We start from the raw sequence: 17339 nt of genomic DNA on the forward strand, positions 1-17339 counted from the left end.
TACCCCTATGTACTCTTCTTCGTTTCCGATCTTGACGTTTGTGTCGCCTATCACCATTTTAATGTCGTTTCTTGGTATCGAGTCATAGATTCGTTCTAGATCCTGATAAAAGGCTACCTTTGTACTTATCTAATTTTGTCAGTAAATTCTTTCAGATTTTTCACGTACAAAGCATACTTAACTCAGATTTGATAAAAATTTTTTGGGAGTAATCCGACAATTTATTTGCTGTAGGTATTTTAGATTAGAGAAATAAAACAACAAATTCAGTGTACTTGCTTTATTTTCCCATGTTTACTGATGAATATATTATAAATAAGAAGTTCACGCTACAAACATGTACTAATAACTAGATATGAATAAACTGTTACTTTAGTGTACACTTTATATAAACTTTTTTCATGTGAAGCAAGTACTCTAGCTGAAAACAAATAGATTTTTTTATGTTTTTTTATATATTATTCATACATTTAGCCATATTCCAAAATAGAAACTCGATTTCTATGCTAGAAATAGAGAATCCCAATATATTTTTGACCGCAGAGGTAAATACATATAATTCTCATTAAGGCAAATGTAGAAATTATTCTATCGTAAAGAGGCACTAAAGTAAAGTTACTACTCTATGCTACACATATCGATTGGTGCATAAATTCTTCATATTTATTTAAAAAATTATAAAAACATACACTCCAATCGGTACATGCTACTCAGTCCAAAAAGAAAAGACTGAATAATGCTTCAAAATAATAATACTAAAATTATACTTAAATTATTTAAATCGAAAACTACGTTCAATAGGAATTAACGTAATAAAATGATGTTCAAAATATTATAACATGATATGATTAACATGAAATGAAAGGATATTATAGTTTACAAAAAGTGATCTTATCCAGCACATTTACCCAGCAATTCTATACAAAATAAACCTTTTACAACAAGTGGCACTACGAGTGAGGGTAGGTACATATAACGTGTTTTACTATAATTAGATACAAAAAGCATTCTTTCAAGAATTATATCTTGAGCTAAGACTAACTTTCGCTTAATATCATTAACTACAAGTAAAATTTAATAAAAACTGTTTTGTCCTGGTAAAAGGTATATTAGTTTAAAAAGCCCCTATAAGGCTACAAACATAGAAACAAAACGTTTTCGCTCTGTAACAAGAAGTGTTACAAGAACATGGTGAGCCACCCAAAAATACAAAGGTGAAAACCTTTTAAAGATGGATATAAAATCCTATGGATATGGCTTTAGGACAACATATATGTTGTCTTAAGGCCATATCCATAAGATTTTATATCCATCCTTTGGATTTTATTATATTTCTATACATATAAGACTTTTAGTCTATTTGTAAAAGGTTTTCACCTTTGTATTTTTGGGTGGCTCACCATGTTCTTGTAACACTGATGATGCTCTTGTTTACAAAGTACACATACATACATCCTTTTTTTATTAAATTTTACTTATATCATTTACACCTATTACATGTTTAGTATATCCAACAAACAAAATGTTGAAGTACAAACATTTTTAGATTATTATTTTTCCGAAGTTTAGTGTATTTGTTGTTTAAGGGTCCACTGTTCACTCTCCTATTAAAATATTTGATCGAGGATTGAAATTGTTTCTAAGAATACTTGTGTATATGAAATTTTGCCAAATTGTGATGGATCAACATTCAGAGCGAATAAATCTATAAATTATATTATGATTAAAGCTACACATAGAATGAATGTTACTAACATGTCAAAAGTTAATAGAGAAAGTCCAGGACAATGAATAGTGTTGATTAATATTTAGCTACTAGAATTATATTACGATTTTGTACAATTATTGTAGCCTACCAAACCCATATAAATATGTGCAATATTAATAATATTAACGCAATTTATCTATATAATAGTTCAGCTCGTTTTTTTGATTTTTAAAACTTTTCTCAGCAACCTCTGCATAGAATCAGAGCAGTATACAGGGTGTCCCCGAAAATAGTGCGTTCCTTAAAGGTATAGATAGAAGGCACCATGTAGAGCAAAAAAGTCTTGTACCATTTTTTTCTAAATGCAACCGTTTGGCTAAAAAACCAAAATAAATTTTGGTATGCAAATTGAAATCTGACAACTATGTATACAAAAATCTAAACATAGACAATCACAATTCAAAAATAGTTGCAGCATTTTAGCCATAAGTATTTACATTAAACCCTGTCTTCATCCTAAACAAAAAAACAAATTCTTGTTTGTTTCAAACTAAATCACAAACAGTTCTTGTACAGTGATGACAAATTAGTTAATTTTATGAAAATAAAAGTTCGCTTATATGGCGAACAATGAATCATTTTTGGAAACGGTTAAATTTAGAAAAAATGTTATAGGAGTTTTTTTTCTACATTGTGTATTATATCCATACCTTAAAGGAACGCACTATTTTCGGGGACATCCTTTATTTTAATGAAGAGGTAATATTATTTATCATGTGAGTACGCACTTTAAAACAAATGACGCAACCTCGAGAAACATTCAAACTCTCGTGTGAACTGATGCTATATTGATGACCTGAGGTCAGAAATAGTTCCAATTAGTACCTATGGTCCATTTAGGCCATTCTAAAACATTTTCCTACTCTTCATGAATGAATGAATTGCCGTTATTGCTAATGAATCCCTAAGCCGCTACTAACTAAGCAACCTTTAAAGCGATATACAGTAGGAAAAATGAAAGAATACCCATGAACGAACATATAAAACACGCAGTATTTTCCTTTCACCGTGTCACACAAAAAATTGGCCAGCGCAAGTACATGTAATAATTATTATTACATGTACTTGCGCTGGCAATTTTCTTTGTGACACGGTGACAGGAAAATACAGCGTGTTTTATATGTTCGTTCATGGGTATTCTTTCATTTTTCCGACTGTATGACATTTGGATTATCATACGTGTTAAAATACGGATAAGATTTATCTTTACATGTCTATACTAAATTTAAAATCAAGATGCAGTAGAAATAAACAAACCAAGACACGTTAAATGCTATTAGGGGCACTCCCGAATCATACTTTACAATGTATAAACTTTGGAAATCATGATTTGGGATTTACAATGTAAATAGATTGTAAATTATGATTCGGGAGTGCTCCTAGTAGCATTTAACGTGTCTTGGTTTGTTTATTTCTACTGCCTCTTGATTTTAAATTTAGTATAGGACATACGTATGATTCGGGAGTGCTCCTAGTAGCATTTAACGTGTCTTGGTTTGTTTATTTCTACTGCATCTTGATTTTAAATTTAGTATAGGACAGTGGTTTTCAATGTTTTTGAGCCATGTACCACCAAAATGCTTATAATTATTTTTGGTACCACCTAACTGAAGAATCTATGGAGGTAGGTAATTTAATTAACTACAAATATGCTGGATTTTGGCTGTGGTTTCGCGTTTTGTGTACCACCGCACCTAGTGAAATGTACCATCAGTGGTACATGTACCACCGATTGAGAACCCCTGGTATAGGACATACGCTTACCCGGCCAGACAGCAATCTTAACACTTTTGGCTAAGACACGCATAAGCGCCTAATACTCCATAAAGAGGAATGGAACTAGAGAAAGTGAGAGAGAAAGAACATACTTCATAGTTGATACTGCCCCATTACGTTCAAGTTAAAGTGCGCACGCGCAATAAAATAAACTTTCATGTGGTTAAACCAAATATACAAAACAATTTATTTTACGCCACACATAAATAAAACTGGATTGTGATCACTTTTTGTTAAAATAAACGAATTTTTTAAACATAAATGTTGCAAAAATAACAAATATAAAAACATTGTTATTTGACACAACACCTAACGATAAAAAATCGGCCAGAAAAATCAACTACATTGTTGGAAAAAATATACAGCACCTCGACAAATGCCAAGAACGGTACTACGCAAATCGCCCGTCTTAATTGATTTTTTTGTGCTTTAAAAATTTGCAGACCATACTGTGCGAGTAAGTGAATTTCTTTTAAAAAGAAATATGCAATCTTTACAAATACTCTAACCGTAACAATACCTAGAAAATATTTGATAAAATATTCAGCACTCACCACACACCTTACAAGGTCTTAAATTTTTTGTTTACAAAAGCAAACTCTGATATACTTTTTTCCGATAAAAAATAGTTTTATATACCTACGTATCGGTCCCGTGAGGACCTTGTTATTTAGAAACAATGCTAAAACTAAGGTTTCTCTTTTGTTTTCATTTTTTTTATTTAGATATACATATCGGATAAGAATAAGGTCTTATATCTGTACAAACATCTAGTTTAGTGAAATTTCTTTTTCAAACTTTAAAACTCCACGTTATTGCGATTTGATAATTGCTTAAATAAATAGCCTTAAGGTTTGCATGACTAGAAGAAAATGGAGACCAAAATAATTCGCTAAATAAACATCCGACTTCTAGTAGCGGGATAAAATATCTACACCGATAAAACAGCAAGCTGTTTTAGACTTTTTACAGTTTTAGTAGTTAAGGTCCACAAAAGTTTATAATGACAGTAGAATGTCTCTATTTGGACAAGGATTGTCACTTATTAGAGATGGGAAATGCGATAACCAGCGAACCTATCGGAAGGTCAATGACGCATTTTCGCGTCAAGTTTCACTATTTTCGTCTTCTAAGGCTTCTCAAATGCGCAGCTTATTAAGGTGTGTATATGCAAAGGATATCGGTGCGGAGACCAATCTTCGACATGTACACTTTCGAACATCGACCCCTGTAAAATAAGGGGTGAGCTACATAATATGTACATACATACGAAATATGTACTTACATACCTACATATTATGTACAGTAGGAAAAATGAAAGAATAGCCATGCAGGAACATATAAAACACGCTGTATTTTCCTGTCACCGTGTCACAAAGAAAATTGCCCAGCGCAAGTACCAGTAATAATAATTATTACATGTACTTGCGCTGGCCAATTTTTTGTATGACACGGTGACAGGAAAATACAGCGTGTTTTATATGTTCGTTCATAGGTTTTCTTTCATTTTTCCTACTGTAGGTATGTAAGACGATTTTTTTACCCACAATTACCTTCCTCGTTCGATTTTGTACCACTTGTGCAAACCAAATTTTCCCATATCTGCGAATTTTCGGTCACGTCACCAATGAGGCGTGCAAAACTGTTTTTGAACTACAATTACTGTTGATTGGATAATTTTTACCAATCAAAATATTGCCGTTCGAACAGTGCATATATCACATAGTCTTTCGAGTTGTCTCGAGTTTTTAAAATTCTAGCAGTCTTTGCAGCAGATGCAGTCATAAATCGCATCGCTAAGATGTTTGCAAACTTTTGTCGGTAGTTTCTTAATCCACGAGGAAACTAAACTTCCTGTAGCTGGCTGTATACCATAAATCACAAAAATACTAAATTTGTTGTAAAAGGTATATTTTAAAATACCCTAAAAAAAGTAAAAAAAATGGGATGCCATTTTTGGATGCTGGCTCAAGCATGCTATTTTTTGGCTTTTAGAACACTGATGATGGATTTCTTAATCCGAAAACGTTTTGTCTTGTGACCCTCTTTTAGGGTATTTTAAAATATACCTTTTACAACAAATCTAGTATTTTTGGTAGTTTCTTGTAGTGCCAAAAATACATCTAATATTTTTACACTTTAAGGCCAATGAAATAGCAGATGATTCGGCAGCAATAAATGTTAGATGCAACAAGTCGGCGAATCCTACGTCGACGCTTATCTTTTAAGCATCGAGGTAAACGTTAAAGAAGCAGAAATTCTGTAGTAATTCGTTCCATTTAATGCTGACTGTTAAAGTATCAAATCCTAATTACAGCAGACGCTTATCAGGGAGGGGCCCCGTGAGGTGCACAAAAGTGTCTGGATACCGACCAGCGAACCAATCGGAAGATAGAATGACGCAGTTTTGCGTCAAGTTACCAGACGAACCCAACAAGTGACTGACGCATTTTTGCGTCAAGTTTCCGGACACTTCCGACCGGAGATCTGATAGGAGGGCAGAATGACACCTTCGACCAGCGGACCGATCGGAAGATATAATGACGCAATTTTGCTTCAAGTTTCCGGACACCTCCGACAAGCGATAGGAGGGTTGAATGACGCATATTCTCGTCGTTTCCGGACACCGACCAGCGAACCTATCGCAAGATAGAACGACGCAGTTTTGCGTCAAGTTACCGGACGAACCCAACAAGTAAGTGACGCATTTTTGCGTCAAATTTCCAGACACTCCCGACCGGAGATCTGATAGGAGGGCAGAATGACACCTTCGACCAGCGGACCGATCGGAAGGTAGAATGACGCATTCTCGCGTCAAGTTACTGGATGCCTCCGACCAACGAACTGATCGGAATGTAGGCATGCATTCAGTAGCGTATCTTTGAGGTGTTACGTCTATTAATTAGATTAACTAATAGAATCAACTATTAGTATTATTTTTTTATCACTATTTACTTAACCAACGCCGCTAAAAAAGATGCTACATGTAAATTCTAGACGGAGTAGGATTCACGGATATGGTACATGTGTATACGCACAGAGTTCGATACTAAAAAAAGCTTAAAAAAGAAACCACTTTATGAAATAAGAACCTTTTCCAGCTAGTATAATAATATACATAAAACGTAAATTAAAACTGAACAGGAAAACAAATATTGATATTGAGCATTGTGCTGTTTAAACTGTTAAACTATATACACTATTATATTCTTGATAAAATCCTCTGTTCAGTTTTTGATTAATAAATTGTCTTAAATTAAAGTCCAAGTACCTATTGGATAAATACCACTAAAAGGAGAGGTTATCAGCGAAAACATTTTTTTGGTTGTTTTTTTTTTAACAAATTTTTTGATTAGACTTGAAACCACTCTATTATTTTTTGTCTGTCCGAACTAGTCGACAAGGTGTTTTGTATCTATTTGTTGAAATAAAAGATCTATGCTATAATGTAAAACACCTAAATACAAAAAAAACTTTCCGTTTAATAGCGAAAAAAACACGTCAACTGTAAAATACGTAAGATGGTAGACCTGCCTCTAAAGAAGTCGTTTTAGTGCATTTACAGTGCGTTTTTTTCTCATTAATAATTATCGGCAGATCTAAAAAGTTACATGATGATTGATTAAATAATCATCTCAAAAACAATCAATGTATCACACCGTGAAATCTGATTTCGCTAAAAATGTGAACAAAAATTTAACAATAAACTATATATACAACAGAAAAAGAAAACCAAAACAGCCGGTGTGATTTTAAAAAAACTGAGAAAAATTTTGAAACAATTTAACACCAAAAAATAATTTGAATGCCTAAATAAAATACCTATTTGATGTTTGGAGGTCGGTCTGGAAAAGAACACGTCCAGGAATCGTTCTGTAACATCACAGAAACATTATCGAGATATTTTTTTCTACAACATTTCAATGCAATATTACATCTTTTACTTTAGCAAATTTGTTAAAATTGTTAAGGCTCTTTTAAACACTGTGTATGTTTCAAATCTAAAGTATCTGGAAAAATATACATTTAGTAAAATCTGTAGGACTCAGCATAAATTTATAATCCTATGATAAGGTATAATAATTCTGGATCCGTAACAAAAAAAAGTTTATTAATAGCAAGCTGAACATTTGTTCATAGCTAAACGGTGTCGAATCTGACAATGCATGGGAACACTGGAACAGGGGAAGCTTTAATTGTGGACCGTAATAAATGTGTTATCCTGACAAGCTTATGATTGTGAAAACTAGCAGGTTGTTTTTAAGGTTATTCAATAGCCACGTTATATAATATATGAAAAAATGTTTGTAATACACATAGAACATGTCAAATGACAGGAGTTATGCGGGTCATAACTAGCATTCTGATTTTTGCATGAGTTTAAAGAAAGGGTAAAAGAATCAATTGGAAGTTCTGTCCGACAAGATTCATGGAACGTTTTTGTAATCCGATGTTCGAAACTTTAAGATATAGACAAAAATTAGAGGTTTCGAACATCAGACTACGAAAACGTCTCATGAATTTTGTCAGACAAAACTTCCAATTGATTTTTTTACCCTTTCATTAAAAACTCTCATGCAAAAATCAGACTGCTAGTTTCAACAACATAATTCCTGTCATTTGACATGTTCTACGTATCGGACTTATTAAAATGCCAAACATTTTTTCATATACATATATTAATGTTAGCTATTGAATAAATTTAAAAACAACCTGCTAGTTTTCACAATAATAAACTTGTCAGGATAACACGTTTATCACGTTCCACAATTGAGGCTTCCCTGAACCAGTGTTCCCGTATATCAAAATTTGTCCGACTCAACGCCGTTACGCAATGAACAAATTTTCAGCTTGCTAATTAATAAACTCTTTTTTGGGGCGCGGGATCCAGGGCTATAAGAACCAATCCATTTTGATTATATAAAGAAAATACTTTTTACATTAAGTTTTTAAAAGTGTATGTAGGAATTATACATAAAACTTTCGAATATAGGCACACTGTGGTATTGTGTTTCGTAACTTATATATACATAATCTCTGCATTAAATTCATTGTTATTAAAATCTACTTTGCACTACCAGCATTGCCAAGTCCGATTCGTTGCATCTTCTTTTCCAGACCGACATCTTGTACTATCAAGGGACTGTAGGAATGGGGAATGGGATAAGGGAAAGGACAAATATTCACTTAACAAATTAAAAGTATAGACCATACTTTTTAACAAAAAATCTTCGTTATCCACCTACATTTTAATCTGCAGTAGAAGGGAGGCGGTCCATCAAAAATAACAAAAAACAAAAATAAAACGTCGAAAACGGAACGGCCTCCCTATACCTAAAGTATTCTCGCTTGAATCTGTTTTATCTATAAATATGCACAACATAACAAAGCCTTAGGGCTTCCCTGTGGAGCCTTTCACAACTTTTTCTATATAATAAATATGTATAAGCAAAGAGCATGCGGCATACCAGATCGTGTTGTACCGAGTCTTGTTCCCTAACAAGAGCTCCTACATTCTGCACTGAAACAAATTTGGCAGTTATCTTTTAGACGCCGTCTTGACGACGTACCACGATATCGGATGCCGCTCTTATAATCCAAAGCCAAAATCTAACCTTAAGATCGGGAGACGCTATGAAAAAACCGGGAAAAGTTACACTGGTGTATGTTACTTGGTGTGGCTACAACACTTCTCAAATTATTTATATAAGCTAGAAAAACGCTTATAAACGTTAATTATAATGAACTTATACATACAGACCATTTAGTTTTCAATTAGATATACGCATTATAAATGGCAATACTGCGTCCCACCTGATGTCACTCCGATTCATTCAGTCATTCGTCATTCTACTAGCCACTAGCCATGTAAAAAAGTGCCTATCCACTGCAATGTAATAGTCCAAGAGGCAGCGCTGAAAAATCTCTTTGAATTTACTAAAGGTAGATTTTTCACAGTTGATTACTGTGATTGTGTAGAGAAACATACTGCGGTCGGTCAAGCGAAACGTAGAACAGGGGTTACTGAGAGGGTTTCAAAGTTGCTTTCCTACGAAAGTAATTAAATAAAAGTTATTACAGTCGGTCAGCTGTATGACGGGACAGAGCTGGTCGGTCGGCACCAGTGAATGTACAGGGTTATTCACTATATTTTGACCCCCTTGTAAACTGCTTTATTTACAGAATTAGAAAAAAATGTAAAATACAAAAGTTATTCGATTTTTAAATTATGATTTTTTGACATATATATCATACTAGCGACGTCATCCATTTGGACGTGATGACGTAATTGACTATTTTTTTAAATGGAAATAGGGGTCGAGTGCTAGCTCATTTGAAAGGTTATTCAATTCCCTATTCAGTAATATAAACACTAACATGATTAATTATACAGGGTGTCCAAAAATTTTTTTTAATTAAATTAATTGTTTAATTAATAATTCAAAATTTTTTTGACACCCTGTATAAATAATGATCTTAATGTTTATAGTACTGTATAGAGAATTGAATAACCCTTCAAATGAGCTAGCACACGACCCCTACTCTCATTTAAAAAAAATAGTCGATAGCGTCATCACGCCCAGATGGATGACGTCACTAGTACGATATGTCAAAAAATCATACTTAAAAAATCGAATAACTTTTGTATTTTACATTTTTTTCTAATTCTGTAAATAAAGCAGTTTACAAGGGGGTCAAAATATATTGAATAACCCTGTACATTCATTGGGACCGACCGACCGGCTCTGTCCCGTCATACAGCTGACCGACTATAATAACTTTTATTTATATTCAATTTAGAATGTGTGTACTGATTTTCAGCCTTAGTAAATGGATTTAATTACCTTCGTAGGAAAGCAACTTTGATACCCTCTCAGTAACCCCTGTTCTACGTTTCGCTTGACCGACCGCAGTATGTTTCTCTACACAATCACAGTAATCAACTGTGAAAAATTTAGCTTTAGTAAATTCAAAGAGATTTTTCAGCCTCTCCGTCTATAACGGGTATTTGCCCAATACACAAAGTACCGATCCGTCGTTGGTAGAAATACTCGTTACTCGGTACTTTCGGTACAGAACAAAACAACAAGTAAATTGGCGAAATACCCAGATTTCGGTAACACCAAATCAAACAAAAACTTTGTCGATTGCCTTGTCCATGTCGGTATTTTAGTACTTCGGAAGATAAACCGAGGCGGTGACGGGGTGAAATGTAAACACTAAAGAGGTCTGCCGAAGAGAATCGGTTTACGGTTTGTTTGATATTACTCTATTTATTACTTTATTAAGTACTACAACTGTAATAAAAATAAATTTACTATTTTTTAATACAAATGAAAAGTTGACAGAACGATGGTCCAGAAACCAGAAAAAGAATCTAATATTTCACTTTGTTAGTTTGAAATATTTGTTTGCTTCGAGTGGATGTACTCTACCTGTCTAATCTTCGGGTTCAGTGGAGGATGATCGTCTGTTATTGAAACACCAATAGCACTTAGATAATTTATTGATAGCGACTGACATCAGGGTAGTAGAACCAACCCCGGGAGAACGTAGTCGTACTGATATGTGGCTCGTACGCGAATTAGTTTTAGTGTATTATAATGCTACATATTGACTCGTTGAAGTTACTCGAAGGAATGAAGTCAAAGGCACATCTGGCCTGGTTGAGTTGATTCTAATGAATGATTCTAAAAGTAGGTTCTCTCTTGTTGGCAATATGAATTGGGTCATAGCCCACACGACAAAAGAACAAAGGTTTTTACTTAGTCAGCTAAATTAATGTCCATTGCCAAAATATAGTTTATGAATTGCAACAATTAAACAAATTAAATAACCCGCACATGTTTAAATATAATAACAAATTGGCTGATGTGATAATACGGGGTGATAAATTTATACTGCTCAATATCGGATATGAATTATGAATATTTGATATTTAACACTACCTAAAAACAAAAAGTACCGAACGTAACAAGTATAAAGTACCGGGTAATAATAGTTAAAGTAACGAAACGTTACAAATATTCAAAACTAACGAAAATTTACATCATTGCATTCTACAGTGGCAATGCAACCCATTGTCATAAAATTTCTCTTTTGTGCGCATTTCTCATTTTAGCGCTTCCTTCATTGGGGTACATCTACTCAAACACTAAACAGTCTGTATATAAAATTAATAATTTGGAATTGTTTATAAAATTGTGTCCAAACGGAAAAGGTACTTTGAAATTTATATATTCTACTGAAATTTTCATTATATTTTGTATTATTATTAATTAAGGGTATTAATTAAATAATACATAAACTTTGGACACTTAATTATTTCATTACTTTTCAGTAAACTTAAAGAATTATCAAATATTGCTACTCTAATAAATTCGCCTAAGGCATCTATTACCAAATTAACGTATAATGATTTGCCATAATATAAAATTGTAATAAAAGTTTCGTCTCTTGTATCATCATGAAATTTATATCAATAGATTGTGCTTTAGTTGACTTGCATTACATTTACTTGAAACTGCTAAGATGAAAGACGCTTTTATTTCAGGATACTTTATTAAAGTACAATATACTACATGTCTACAGCATATTTCAGACATGCGATGCAGTGTACAAAGGATAGGGTCATGCAAACTAAATGAGAATTTTCTTGATAACTTTGCCGCTCTTCACGGCAGTGGCCGTGAAAGGTAGCGCTAGGCAGGTACTTGTAAAGGATTACCGCTGTTAACTGCCATGGTATACAAAAGGAGGATTTATTTATAATTCACAGAATGGGCGAAATACGGCAAACCCGCTTGCAATATACAACCACACTGATTCTAACGTTTGAAATGCAGCATACTAGAGTTATTGGTAACATTTTAAAATAATCTTTTATTTTGACAAATGACATTTTTTATATATACTATTAGACAAATATTTTTCTATAGCAGAAAAACCTATAAGGTTCTATTTGTTACCTATGATAAGATCCTAGATTAAAAATTAAAATAAGCTCATTGAAACGAGTAAAATGTTGACTTGAATTATTTTGTCATTTAAAGAATACCATAATCCATAATACTGATCTCACAATATGGAAGAGCAATTAGAAATAGCTACTTTAACTGGCACAAATAATGAAGAAATAGAGTTGCTACTTTGCATATTATCCAGATTTAGCCATACGGCTCACACTCCCAGATACCTACGGTATCAAAAGGATTGAGCTCTGGTGGGACTCTTTCCGTGTTATCGAGCCCTAGGTGACTTCGTATGCTGGAGTTTCTCCCAGAAATTTTCGTACGCATCTGGCCGTCGCGAGTAGTACAGCTTTCTGCATGGTCTTATAAAGGCGTTCATTTAGACCCAGCTTTTTTATGCTTTCGAGGAGGGTCTTCGGAATGACTCCAGTAGTAGACATAATAATCGGTATCGTCTGGGTACTTTGCATTCTCCATTGCCTTCGTATTTGAATTTCCAGATCTCTGTACTTGGCGATCTTTTCAGTAAATTTACTACGTAGATTATTGTTGTTAGGTATCGCCACATCAATTAGTGTTGTTTGTCTTAGTACGAGATCTGGTCTATTATGTGCCATTGTTTGGTCTGTGTGCACAGTGCGGTCCCAGTATAGCTTGTAGTTGCCATCCTCAAGCATTCTCTCGGGGACGTATTGATAATACGGGAGATGGGACTTATCTGACATTATTATTATCTGTTATTATTTATGTGATAAATAAAAGTGAAGTAAGACTTCTTTCTATGTGTAATTTGACAGATTACTTCAAAACAAGGGTATTGTTCTGAAGCTGTTTCTTTGTGGCATCTTATGCAATTTACGATTTTATTGGGAAATAAGCCACAATTTAAGTTAAAAATGAAATTTATTGACGTTTCGACTTCAACTTCAGAAGCTGTTATTGAAATACAAAATATTAATAAATTAAATAAATTTTGTCTATGTTGCTTAGTAAAACAAATCTTCTAATAACTTAATTTAATCTGACTCATTCATATCGGCAATTCAGACATATATTATACATTTTAATACATTTTAAAGTCGTCTACTATGTAATAGAGGCCTAAAATTGGCATTGAGAATCCGCCTACTTCGCTGCTACGTGTTTTCGGTCTTACTTTATGGCGTCGAGTCTTGGACTGTAAATAAAATTGATCTCAATCGCCTTGAGGCTTTCGAAATTTGGTGCTATGGAGTTTTAAAAGTTTCTTTGGTGGAGAAGATTCGAAACTCCACAATACTAATAGAACGTCTCAGCACGACTATTGAGATTATAAAAAGCACCAAGAAGAGAATTGAGTACAGTGGAACCTCGATAACTCGGATTAATCGGGAGCGCGGCCGATCCGGGTTAGCCGGAGAATATGGTAAAAGTTAATAAAATACGGTGATAAACTTCTTTATAATTGAAATAACATGAAATATATATGCACAGTACACATCTAAATTACGTATAGTTGTGTAGAGTATAGAATATTGTTCATTTCTTGGTAAAAAAACTCATGCGTAGACAAAAAACACGCAAACACAAACCTATCTGAGGTACGATTATAGAACGGAAGCGAAAAATACGACTATACTACACACAATACGGTCACAATCGGAATGTTAAGTTATTTAAGAACAGTGGAGACTAAGACCATTGTTTAGAAAATAATTTTTTAAATAGTCTTTTAGTCTATGTGCCATGAGTCATTTTTTCTATCGTATAGTTCAAATTACACAAATACACATTATCTCTCAAATATTATATTACATACATTTTTATCGTTGAAATGTTTGTCTGATGAAAATCGGTCCGGGTTGGACTTCCGGGTTATCGGGGTTCCACTGTATTTCGGACATGTAATGAGAAGTCCCAAATATAGGTAGCTACAAAATGTTATGCAAGGGAAAATAGAAGGCAAATGCAGTCCAGGACGAAGAATAACTTCATGGTTTAAAAACTTGTGAGATTGGTATGGTATTGATACAAGCATGCTATTTAGGCCGGCGACGACTAAAATTAAGATAGCTATGATGGTAACCAACGTTCTAAAAAGACATGGTACATGAAGAAGAAGATACTACCATAGTTGGCGCTCATATAATTTTCTTTCATATTGGTTACACGTTGTCAGCAATGAACAGTTAAATATGGCTCAAAAAATGTAAATTAAAATTAACCATCGTTTTTAAATAAATGTATTACAATTTTCACGGCAATAATAAAGAGTCAAAGTAAAAGAATAATAATTGAAAACGTTGGACCACCTACCAAGTTTCTATAAAATTCCACCACATATCAATAATTTCATTTCTTTTCCCGACTTTATCATAACTCACCCAACCTATCGTGTTTTCTTACAGTGTTACGGCTCTCAGGGCTGGCAAAGCTGCCAATTGCATGAGACAATCTTCTTCGATGCGCGAAGCGAAGCTCCACGTGTCTGGATTGTGATCAACTGTGAGTGAGTGCCTTCTTTTGCGTTCTTTGGGAACGACGCCGGACGAGAGCAGTTCTAAGATGTCCAAGGAGCGTTCAGCGACGACAGGTAGATCGTCCATGTAGCACTTCTGTATGGTACTTAAATCAGAGAGAAGCTGTTCGCCATCTTGGCTGATGTCTTCGCGAAGTTGGTGGTTAGGGGCAGGCCGGGGTAGGTTAGAACCATTTAGGACCAAACAATTCTGACAAATCTAGAAAAACAAAATTTGTCATAAAAAATGCAACAAAACTATCTATAGTGGATTTCTTACTGTTTGATAGCATGATAAATGGTCAAAAACGCTGATCAGGTAATAGATCATGGTCCATGGAAAGGAGTTTGAGCTAAGGGCAACAACCCTCCCTTGTAAGACCCAATATTTGCGAATATAATAGCTAATAACACAAATAGACGAATCTCACAACCAGGGGTGGTTTCTCCATTGGTTCAGTTGTGCAGTGAACACCCAATAAAATTTCATTAAAATACAGTTTTTTTAAATCTCATAAATGTTATAGTATCATTAAAATATATTTTTTTTAAATCTCATAGAATCATTAATATAACATATAACTTTATTTATTAATCATATTTGTTTGCTCTATGCCACTGGATGCACGTGGCAAGTGCAGTATTATTCTATGGCTGTGGTGGAGAATTCAAATTGTACCAGCCGGTACTAACCTAACCCGATGGTTAGAAAGAGAAGTCTTAAAATCCGTGAAACCAGCGATCGCCATTTAAAACATTGAGAATTTGTGCAGTGCACACAGAGACTGGTGAAGCGTTTCGGCATTGATTAATAAGTACATAGATACCTCACCTCTAGGTAAAACCGAATTCAGTGTTAAACTCCGCCCACTTACACCTCTTTGCCCCTCAAGTCTAAGTACTAACTGGCTGGTCGGTGGCGACATTTATTGAAATTTTTGCCAAGATTGAAAAATAAATTTGAGTCGCTTGGCTGGCGTAATAGACAACGATATAAGGGTAGTATTCAGCATTTTAACAAATAATTTTAACGCGATTGTAATCTCTATTTTGGAATTCCGATTTTACTTCAGATAAAACGCTAAAAATTGATTAATAAAAATAGTGAAGAGGATTCTTAAAAATTATTTAATTATTAATACACTACAAAAAAACAACAAAATAGAAAATACATAATAAAATTAGCAGTGATAATTCACATGTAAATTATTTTTTGCAATTTGTAAAAGAATGATATTTTCAGAACTTATGCGAAATAAACTATTTGAAGTTGATATACAGAATTTCTTTCCAGATCTTACCCATTCACCCCAGGTAAAATATTGCAAAACCTCCGAATTTTAAAGAATCCATTAGATTGGCATGAAATTTGGTATACATATATCTTGATAAAATGACAGGGAATTTCCAACATATAAATAGTTGAGGGCCATCTGCCTAGGAACAATAGGTAAAAGCTGATAAACGGACAGGATTAGAAAGTTTAAAACATCACTAATTAGATCATATTTCAAAACAAAGTAAATAAGTATATTTGAATGTTAATTCTTTTCAAACTAAGATAGTAAAATTAAAATTTTAGGAAAAAAGATATTTATTATTTCTTGTTCTCAAGAAGTACTTTCATTATTGACAATATCGAAACATTTTATTATTAAAACTCGAGAACAATTAAAAAGCACGTTCATGTTTATATGAAAGTACTTTAAAAATGAAGGTATATTACTCTTGAGAAGAATTAATATTTTTTAACAAACTTGGTATACGACTCATAATATTTGACATCTGATTCTTTCATTTTGAGTTTTAGGACATGCAAGTTTTTATCAATAATACATTTTTCCCTAAACTGAATAAAAACGTTTCCATATGATTCCAAGGTTTTAAGATATACTGACATTGTTTTCCTGATATTATAAAATACTTGTTAATATCTACTGTATATATAAACTAAAGCTAATAGTGTAGTTTAACATTCAGTTGAGTCCACGATTATTTACCCGTGCGTCATTAATACCTGACGAGATAAAACACATACTTTTGATCTAGCATCATTCTCATTCTCTTCCACGCATGAAACTAAAGACAAACCAGCAACCGCCTGTTATTAAGTAAAAACACATGTTTTTTTATGAACGCACTAGACTAACTCTATTGCGCACAATAGAGAAAAAATTTCTAGAGGATTTTGGTTCAGAAAAGATGTTAAAAGATATGACACATTATATTATTTTTGAAGTTCCTCCCACAAACATAAAACTGACAAAATGGTCCACTGAAAGCCGTGTAGACAGTGAATATTATTTCTCTCTTTTTGATTTTCAAA

The 17339-nt window shown here is 33.5% G+C and overlaps 1 protein-coding gene across 3 annotated transcripts in view; it reads right to left on the reverse strand.

The window, feature by feature from the left end:
* Nucleotides 1-265: 265 nt before the first annotated feature.
* Nucleotides 266-17339, reverse strand: part of LOC114341448 (uncharacterized) — a 148751-nt gene continuing 131677 nt past the window's right edge. For 2 of the 3 annotated variants that reach the window (XM_050652482.1, XM_050652481.1), the window contains one exon: nt 266-15233. In XM_050652482.1, coding sequence (XP_050508439.1) covers nt 14898-15233 — 336 coding nt within the window. In that variant the 3' untranslated portion in view covers nt 266-14897. The remainder of the gene's footprint in view (nt 15234-17339) is intronic. The other variant, XR_007698444.1, reaches the window with a different exon arrangement.

Source organism: Diabrotica virgifera, chromosome 5 (assembly GCF_917563875.1).
Source record: "Diabrotica virgifera virgifera chromosome 5, PGI_DIABVI_V3a".
Lineage (NCBI taxonomy): Eukaryota > Metazoa > Arthropoda > Insecta > Coleoptera > Chrysomelidae > Diabrotica > Diabrotica virgifera.